The sequence below is a fragment of the Apteryx mantelli genome, chromosome 1, assembly GCF_036417845.1.
Source record: "Apteryx mantelli isolate bAptMan1 chromosome 1, bAptMan1.hap1, whole genome shotgun sequence".
Lineage (NCBI taxonomy): Eukaryota > Metazoa > Chordata > Aves > Apterygiformes > Apterygidae > Apteryx > Apteryx mantelli.
The window spans coordinates 23,808,724-23,818,803 of NC_089978.1; the positions used below are offsets into that span (position 1 = coordinate 23,808,724).

Consider the following 10,080-nt stretch of genomic DNA (forward strand, 5'->3'; position numbering starts at 1 on the left):
CCCACTCCCTGCTCTACCCCGTCACATACCTGCTGCAGCGAGGATCTGAAGGGCCACTGACCTTGGAAGAACCCCAACTGCCAGCAAAGCAATGCTGAGCCCAAAGCAGGTTTCTACCCATGTGTCACTTGAGGCAGCTTTCAAATATAAAGGAAATCCAGGAGACAGGGAAGCAGTAGAAGGCACCCACATATTTACATATTACCAACATCGAGAACTAACAGAAATAACAGAAGAAAAAAAAAAGTAAAACATAAGCTAGTTCTGATAGTCATATTTAAATCTCCCTGCTTTTTAGTATAGCTAAGGGGACACTTAAAGCTGTCAACAAAGCTTGCAACAACTAGCAGTCAAAACCAAGTCACAAGATACTTCAATCACCTCCTTGAACTCATCTAAAATCTCATAAGGGAATTTCTTAGAACTACTTCTAAGAATAAAAAGAAGCATCTTGAGCTTGTGGAACTTTTGACACAAGTTTCTCACGTGCAAAACTTAACTACATATATAATAGCTTAACACAGGGTTTTACAGTTTCCCCTCAAAGATGCCATTAACAGATGTGTCAACTGTAGCACATAGCACAGAAGTGCACATCTTATAAAGGCAATCTGAAGACAAAGTCAGTGCAAACTCTTCACTTGAAATATTCTTTCTGATGTTCAAAATATACACACAAAAGAAGTGTTGCATTATACTGTCTTTCCCTAGGAAACATGGAGATGCACATTACTCAGAAAAAGATGAGCTTTGTAACAGTCAGCTTACTTCCGGTATCCCTAACGGTGCTTTGTATTGTGTTTGTATCTACCATAACAGCTAACACACACAGACACACACAGACACTGTGGAAACAAGTACACAGCTGGGGAAAACGTGAGAAAGGATTACAGTGAAAACTGAGAACAAGCATTAGGAACGATATCTTCTTATCAATCTAAAGAACATGGTTCAACAGTAATTCACACAAAGCCTCAGTTATTTACTTTGCAACTTTATTTCTTTATAAGTTATTGGTATAAAGTTTAATATCTAATTATACAGGAATCTGGGGACTTTAAAGGAAGCTTATTTCGTCCTTTTTAGTGTCTTTTGCCATTTGGTCCTCAGACATGTTTTAAGAGGACTAACATTATATATGTACCTGTCAGATTTCTGTACAAAAACACTTTAAGCTTTTGTTTTGTTTTTCTGAGTAGGATGCACAAATCATGCATATTGTAGACAATATAATGGTCAAGGAATTATTTCCCTCTTTAAACTAAGGCAGTTAAAAAAAACCATGAATATCAATCGAGTAGTTTGGAAGAGTAAAAAGGCTTCCTCAATGCTTATTTATTCTTTGAACAAATATCTATGTTCAGTAAGACACAACTTCTTGGAATTATCATTGATTTGATTGCTGCCTGTATTGAAAAGACAGCGATTGTCAGAGACAGCATTAAATTATGTACATTTTATAATGTCACTAACCCATCCACTTTTGAATATGAACTTGTCAGCATAAAGCATTGTGTAAAACCACATGCAAAAATTGCCATAAAAAATTTTAAATAGAACCAAATTGGCAAGTTTTTGGAAAGGATATTTCAATGTTAAAAAAAATATACTGTATATTAAAATGAGCATTTCAAGTAACTTAAATATCTTTAGCAAACATGTCCAGCAAGAGACTCTGTAAAAGAAATTGTTCTTAGAACAAAAAGCTAACGAATGGCTATTTAGACACTAATTTTTCAACACAGTGGTGAGTCTGTGTGAAACAATTTGTAATCTAAATAAAGTGAGTCCATTACACTGTTAAAAAAAACATACATTAAGCAGGACTGATTAACTATTGCATTTCTGTATTTACAAAAGTGCTTAGCATAACAAAATTACCTAAAAAAATATAAACTTTACTGATATCATTTGATTCTACATGTACTCCTAGATCTGCACTTGGAGAAAAATAGTATTTACATTGCTAGATTTAGACAAGTTTCCTATTATTTTTAAAGAATTAACAAAAATCCCCCCACAAATGAACCCTTTTGCAAGTGAACTCATTCTGTCTGGCTCATCATAAATAGAGCAGAAGTAAATCCTTGAATACTGAGCAGTATAAATAATTTTAGCCATTGTCTGTGGCATTAGACCCTAATACGGGCTGCCGACAAATTGGGCAAGTGGAATTTTCTGAAAGCCAGCGATCAATACAGTGAATATGAAACTCATGCATGCACGGTAACTGCCTTAGTTTATTTCCTGTTACGTATTCATTAATGCAAACACTACATGTTTTACTTATTTCATTCTCAGTGTTAATATCCCCATAGCTCCGGGTAGAAAGATTGTCAATCTGTTCTTTGGTTAGACCTCTTAAACGCTCATCATCGTCATCTTCATTCAGCAAGAAGAAGTGAGCAAGCCGAAGAATGGGCAGTGTTCCATTTTCCACTAGGTTGTTAGCATCCTGAGACTGTCTGCTATCTTGACTTTCATTATTGCGACCATAATGTTGAGTATCATCATTCTGTCCATTTGTTTCACTGCTGCCTTCTACAGCACGCCCATTTCTAGAAGAAATCTCACTTGGATCACTGCTATTGTTTGCTAAATTTGAGTTATTTTGCTCTGAGTGCATATCTGATAAGTGATGACCACTTCTTTGCATTTCTGAGTTAGATTCTGTCTCCATTAAAGAACTCAGTTCTCCAAAACCTGTCATAATTTGTCGAAGGATTGATCGAAGAGCCACTGAGGAAGGTTCACCAAGTCCAGTTTCTGAAATCCGACGAAGAGGTATCCGTATAGTGCTAACATAGGTTCGAATACCTGCACGTTCTGATCGTGATATCGTACGTCGAAAGCCCCCACTGTCACTTTCAAAAGTAACAGTGTTTTCTGCCATTCCTACTCTAGAACGAGTTCTACTAGCAATACTGTCCCGATCTCTGTTTTCTCCAGGGCGAATTCTTCTCACCTGAAGATCTAATGTAATTGTTGGATGCCTTCTAACAGCAGCTATTGGCCTACTAGATTCCTCCTCTTCCAAAGTTATCCCCAAGGATGGGGCTGCACTGGGAAGTTGAGGAGTCTGAGTGTTACCTCTTGCTTGTTCTTCAGCAGGCTGTGGAGAAAGCTGTGCTGTTTGTCTTCTACTTCTGTTGATCTGCTGTGCACTTCTATCTTGCCTCTGCCCATGTTCCTCAGAACGAGCAGCGTCATCTTGTCTTTGCAGTGGAGAGCGGCTTCGACTACTCAAAGTAGACCTTAACCGTAGAATTTCTAGTCTTTGGTTTGTACTCATCTGAACATTAGCTCTAGCTCTACCTCTTGGAAGTCCTGTAGAAGTACCTCTTTCTGGCAGTTCTCTCTGTTCACCAGTAGCTGTAGAACTATTACGTACAGAAGTTGTTCTATAAAGGCCTGACAAATCCCTAGTTCTACTTCTGAGCCTCCCTGAGACTGGGTGAGAGGCTGCTTCAGAGCTTTGTGTCACTGAACTTCTTACAGATCTGGTCCTTGCAGTGCTTGAAGCATCACTGTTTGCCTCTCTTGAGGTCCTGCTCCTCGTTCGTGTAGTTACTGGACTGACAGCTCTTTGATGTCTTCTTTCTAAATACATTCTGCTACTATCTATACCCACATATTCTTCACCAGCAGTTTCAAAATTATTATGTTCATGATTTATGTTAATTTCAAGACTAAATCGGAATTCCCCACTGTTTGGATTTGTTCGACTCACAGCTCTCCAGGTCTGGTTCCCACTCTGTCCACTGCGAGTGGCATTTCCTGTGCGACGAAATGCGTTCAGCCATTCAAGCAAAGAATCACCATTTGAGCTTTCCCCAAGAACATCAGAATCTGAAAGAAACAAATAAATAATTGTTTGCTAATACAACAGCACACTTACCATATTATGATGAATTCCAAATCCACTATGCTTGCCGAGCCTTGACTTCAGAAGTATTACAGCAGCAGGGCAGGTACATAGCTATGCTAACATAATTCTGCTGAAAAAAGGCTGTACATAAAAATGTCAGCAAAAATGATCAGCTGAGCCCAGAATTTTAGTCTCACCAGCAGATACACAGAGAAGAGAATATATCCACTTAGTCTCCTCTGAGAAAGCGTTCAGAATTAGGCGGCTTATTCAAAAATCAGTTAGTTGCATTTGTCCAATGTCTGTCCCTTACTTGAGCTATTGATTTGAGAATATCCTAGTCATCTAATTATGTTAAATCAAGGAAGATTGTGATAGATTTTATCTTGTTTTAGAGAGCATTTTCAAGAATTTTGCCTACAAACAGTGGAGTAAGTGATACACGGTTTTCTCCCTGCAGATTTGTTCCCTATGTGCCATTGTACTCATTCCTTATTGCAATACCCTCAGTTGTATTCCCAAGTCTCCTCCCACTGCACCCTCAACTACCAGCTCAGTAATAGGAACCATTATTGTGGTTAGTTCTGAACTACCTGTATGAGGCAGGACAAACAGAAGAGAAAATGGTCAAGATCACAGCAAAGGCTTTCCCTTGAAGAGAGCACTACTTAAGGTGACCCTACTCCACCAGCTTTCACAAAAGCTGTGAGAACTTTGATATCTTTATTTCTGACACACCTGTTCCTCTACTGAATCTGACTGGAATTGGCCAAATGAATAAAAAATATTGCTGGGGAAGAGAAGACAGACAGTACAGATACGCAAAAACCTCACTGCACTAAAACAAATGGAAATGAAACAACAAGAAAAGCAGAACAGCTAAAGAAAAAGTTAACTGTTTTACATTTAGCCTCTTTTCCTTTCTAACTTCTTTACTACTCATCAAAACCATCTAAGAAGTAAAATTATTTTTGTGCTGTTAAATTTACTAGCAAAGAGGAAGCAGGAAAGGAGGAGAAAGTAATTCTTGGCTGATGTAAATCAGTTCTCGTGAAATATATCGAGTTTGCTTCTGCATCATTAGGGAATCTCTCTAAATATGAAAACATTCCACAGAGGCAGAAAGGAAGAGACTTGAAATGGCTGGTACTTACATTGTTAAGCATTTCTTTTAAATATCTGTACAGAACAACAATATTTACATTTCACATACTATTTATACATATGAATGAAGAATGTTTACCTCCAGCAGCGCTGCCTTCACTGTCTCTGTTTTCGGGATCAGTTTGTGATGCAAGACGCTCCTTAGCCCCCTCCAAACGTTGCTGCAACTCTTCTGCTGTTATTTCCCCTGAAATAATTTACATTTTTGATGTTGCCAGATAGCACATTTTATTGGCTCAAAGCCATGCAGAAATAACAATATTTTCTATCTTGAAGGAAAACCTTCAGAAATAAAGTAAAATTAATTAAATCTAAAAGAAAACACCAATAGCATAAGACTGTAACACAGGCACCCAAATAACAAAGGAAGTAGATACTGAGGAGAAAAAAAGATGCTAAAATGTGTGTCAAGAGCATGACAACTTCCAACAACAATTCAGAAGCCTAAAAAACTGCCACATGCCATAAGTTGTACTTTATTACAGATGTTAATTACTTGGATTTGAATGTTATCTATATGCAGAGGTGTTCTGTTCAAAGGAGTTACATTTTTACTCATAGCTTTAGTATCTAAGTTGACAATTTTTATTAGGTATCATCGACTTTGCACGGAAAATGAGGGTGTTTTTTTTTCCCCTCCGTTCTACAAAACCACAGACTCCAGGCTACTTGAGTTATCCAACCACAAGTGGTGCCCAACAGCAGTAGCATTACTTTGTATTTGCAATTTTGTCTGTCTTTTCTGCTTTTTCAGTCTACTGTCCTTTTTGCTGAAAATATCCACAGGAGTGAAAGTATCTTACCAGGAGTGCCAAGCAGGTTGTGGTCTCTCATCAACCTGTAGTCTTCTTCATTGAGTTCGTTAATGAATTGGTAATAAGCCTCCTCCCTACTGAGGCGCTCTAGCTGTCGTTGTCTCTCATCTTCACCATAACGGTGTTCTCGTGAAGACGCCTGCTCATTGCCATTCCCCGCACGGTGCCGAGAGCGATCCATAGCGATAAGGCCAAGCCACCCTAAACACAACCAGGTTAGAGTGCACACTAATTACAGTAAGAAATAAGTTCCTAGCATTGTTAATTAACTTAGTTTATTAATAAATAGCTGAAGATGATTAAGATGAACCAAATTCTATATTATTTGCCAAGTCAGTTCATCAGTGTAGTTTATTATGCATATATTTTGCTTCTAGCCTGTTCACAAACAGAAGTCCTGTTCTCTCATTGAAAGGACACACCAGTTGGTATACCAACTTTAAAATAACTCAGCAATGACTGATTTATTCTTAGCCAAGTAAGAACATCTTAGAAAATTAAAGAAATAATGTGAAACCTATTTCGCCTCTCCTGAGTGAAATACAACAGCACTGCACAGGATTTTAGAAGCTAAAATGTCACTGAAAACATTGTTCTGTAGTTATGGGACTGTAATTACCTAGTGTGGACTTTTGACAACCAAAGTTACTACTTTAGAGGAAACTTCCACTTGAAACATTTACTGATTAGCGGGTAAGACTACAGTAGTACTCCACATTTGAAAGATGCCCCTTCCACCACTCATGCAGCACATACCCTACAGATCCATTTTTGGTGGTACTGGTTCTATTCTGACTTTGCTTGTATATTTTCCTTGCACTCTCTAATCCAAGTATTAGCTAGCAAATGGGTACCCATCTACAGTAAAGTGGCATAAAAGAGGAAAGGCTACACTTCTTCACTTCCTAAATATTGTACCAGCATGACCACACTATTAGAAGGCATGAATAACCCTCCAGTGGCAGAAAGAGGCACCTCTGTTGATTTCTGTGCCATTACCATCTCTCTCATTAGCCAACCAGCTCTCAGACCAGTCCAACTTTTCTGTTTCCTAAAGAACACCTGTTTTTGTCTCTTCTTCCAAATTGAATGTTGAAAGTCAAGTGTCATCGTTTAATGGGGCTTCACTTTTAACAAGCCATCTGTAATACCTGCTGAGGTAGACAGCTAACAGAACAGATCACTTGTCTAAAGAGATCACCAGGGCAAGAGAACCATACAGCAACATTCTGCTAAAGTGTGGAGAGAAAATTATTAAGCAAATCTATTTCCCTTTTTCAGTTATTCTGCCAACATATCACAGTCACTTCAATTACTTTTATGGCGAGACACAGAACAGCATTCTCAGTACACTTCCAATCAGTAATTGGTCTTCACAGGAAAGCTGATGAGCCAACAAACAGACCAAACCAACTAACTATTAGAAATACATTCACTAAAGAGAAAGAGTAAATCTTATCAATGCTGCCAACAGATATGAAGAATTAGAAAATTTAATTGCCAACAGCAGAAGCAGGCATACATTTAATATACCTTTCTCATGTTCTTTGTGGGATCCATTCTGATGCATCCTTGGTCTCCTCCTTTTCCTCCCCATATGCTACTTTTTTCTTCCCCTTAGGCAACCATATTTCTAAACATTCCTTCCTAAAGAATCACTCCCCTAATCTGTCTCCTGTATTTAGTATGGCATCTCAATGTATCTAACAGTTCCCTCCTAGTTCTTTAACTAACTTAAAAGAAATCAAAACTGAATATCTCCCCTTCAAAACATTTTCTACTGCCCATAATTGTTGGTTTCCCCTCCCGCCTCCAAGTACTATTGCTCTCATTGCTCAGCCTCACAAGGTGTAGGTAATCGCTGACTTACATTTCCCACAATGGCTATGTTCAAATCAGGTCACTTCTTGTATCGCATTTTTAAACACAAAATTCTCATCCAGGTCTTTGTTCCATCACCTTGGTTACTCAAAACAAATGCAACTGCACCTCCCACTTCACTCAGCACTTAGGTAACACTAAGTTTGTCCTCATGACACCAGCACTTGACTATTGTTATGAAAATGTCAAATCCACGCAGCACAATGTTAAAGAAAGTGCCTCTGTCCCAGATGACTTAGAACTTGAGTCAAGTACCACAGAGAGAGGAAAAAGGTCAGGTAAAATTAAGCTAGTTTCACATAAGACTGCCCTTTAGATGAAAGTCTGAAAACAAGTAACTGACTTTCTGGATACATCATCATATTTCTGCACAGTAAAGTTCAGATATAAATTCTTAAGATTAAAAGTTCATCACATGCAGTCTCCCTCCACCTAAATAAAGGTTCTCTACTTTTTATCCACACAAAATCTGAAAATCTCTTCTCTACTTTAGATTTTGTAGGTGGTAGGAAAAAAATTAGCATTATGGTAGGATGATTAATCACACTCTTTAAATGAGTCAGAAACACCAAGAAGTGTGAAGTGTTCAGTTATGCCATCTGTTTAACATAACTGCATGGATGACAACTACTACCCGTATTTATTGTTATCAAACACCATCAAAATCAAGTACTTTGGCACTTACAATACTTCAGAGTATTGAAAGTTGAAGGGTATTAACTACTAAGATGTAAGATAACTGAAATCGAAATCCAGTTATGACTCAGGGTTATTCTTCCATTGTAAAGAAACAGGTGCCACATGCCAAGGGTTTATCTACATTTTCTAAAATTTTCAGTCTAAGGCTAATTCCTTCAGTTCTTATTTTACAGTTCCTCCAGCCCACTCTCAAAGATCTACATTAATTTTTTATCAAAGCAATATATACCTTATGCTTTTAGGTTCTGGCCTCTTTCCATGAATTCCTATGCACAATTTAATTAAGCATTCCTTTTCTGAAAGACTACCACCTGATTGCAAGCGAGATGACAACTGAGTTTAGATGAGGAAACCTCCCCGACTGGACAGGACTGTTTAGCATTTCTGTCACATTTCAGCCCCCAGGCGAGATGATCTCACCGAATCTTAAGGAGGGGGAAAAAAAAAAAAACAGAGCCGGGAGGGGGGAGGAAAGACAAAGGAAGAGTCCCCAGGTAATTAAAAACAGGCGGAAGGAAACCCCAAACGGTTCAACCCTAAAGCCTGGGGCTGCCCGCTCCCTCCCCCCCCCCACGCCCCCGGTCGGCAGCAGGGCCTGCCGATCCCTGCCACCCCGTGCGGGGCTGGCGGTCCCCGAGCGCTTCCCCAGGCTCCGGGCCGGGCCGGGCCGCAGGCGGGAAGCGGGCAGCCCCGGGCCGGGCCGGGCGCACCTCCGCCCCGCCGGTGCCTGTTGTCAGCCGCTTGGGGGGAGGGGAGGGCGAGGTGACGTGACTGACACCTCCCCCGCCCAATCACCTGCGCGAGGCACAGCCGCCGACCAATCACAACGGCGCAGGGCAGACCCTGTCCGCCCGCTTCTCTCCTCCCCCGTCTCCCCGGTTGGGCCCCGCCACTAACCGCCACCGGCCGGATCTACTCCTTCCAGCGCTGCCCGCATCCCCCGCCCCGTCCCCCTGCCCTGCGGGGAACGGCATCACCCGCTGCGCCAAACCGGGGGGGCGTCCATGCCGCCGCGTGCCCTGGGGGAGTCTCGCCGAGACAGCTGCGGCACTGGAGGAACCCGAGAGCCCGTCCTCGCCTCCTCTCCGGGGCGCAGACCGGGACGTAGACCGGGGCGGGGCGGCCCGGCCTAGCCCTACTCCGCGCTCCGCTTCCCTCCCAGCGGCGGGAGCAGCCGCCGCCTACGCCGGGAAGAAACGGACCCCTTAGTCTTCGAGCGGCGCACTCCAGCCCCGATTCCTGTCCGGGTGGCTGCAGGGAGCTGCGAACAGAGGGTTCCGAGCACGTGAGCGCGGCCCCGGGGCAAGCGCCGCCTCTCCCGCGCAGGCGCAGAGGTGTATCTCGCGCGCGGGCGGGAGGCGGTTGGGCTGCGCGCGCTTCTCCGGGTCAACGGCCGGGGCACGCGCAGGGCAGCGACGTAGCGCGGCGGGCGGGCGGGCTGAGGCCGCCGCTCTGGGGGGCGCCCCCTGCCCTCCTCCCCGCCGAGGTGGCCGCCTGCTGCTCCTGTCCCGCTGCCCTTCTGCGTGGCCGGCCCGGGCAAACCGTCCTTACTAATGGCACTGTCGCTCAGAGCCACAGGTTGTTGCTAAGGCCTCTGAAGCGGCAGTGGCATAACGAGGACAAAGACCTTGGGAAAACGTAAAGCGTGGCCGC

The 10,080-nt window shown here is 42.2% G+C and overlaps 1 protein-coding gene across 4 annotated transcripts; it reads right to left on the bottom strand.

Moving 5' to 3' along the window:
• Nucleotides 1-978: 978 nt before the first annotated feature.
• On the bottom strand, nt 979-9,707 carry RNF6 (ring finger protein 6). 4 transcript variants are annotated; one of them, XM_013962142.2, is made up of 4 exons: nt 9,630-9,707; nt 5,836-6,048; nt 5,112-5,219; nt 979-3,849 (listed from the first exon to the last, which is right to left on the bottom strand). In XM_013962142.2, exons 2-4 carry the CDS (start codon nt 6,026-6,028, stop codon nt 2,114-2,116), a joined length of 2,037 nt encoding a protein of 678 aa, XP_013817596.1. In that variant the 5' UTR covers nt 6,029-6,048; nt 9,630-9,707; the 3' UTR covers nt 979-2,113. The 4 variants fall into 4 exon arrangements, with proteins under 4 accessions (XP_013817596.1, XP_013817594.1, XP_013817595.1 ...); XM_013962140.2 differs by lacking the exon at nt 9,630-9,707 and adding an exon at nt 7,381-9,267; XM_013962141.2 differs by lacking the exon at nt 9,630-9,707 and adding an exon at nt 8,657-9,266.
• Nucleotides 9,708-10,080: the final 373 nt, after the last annotated feature.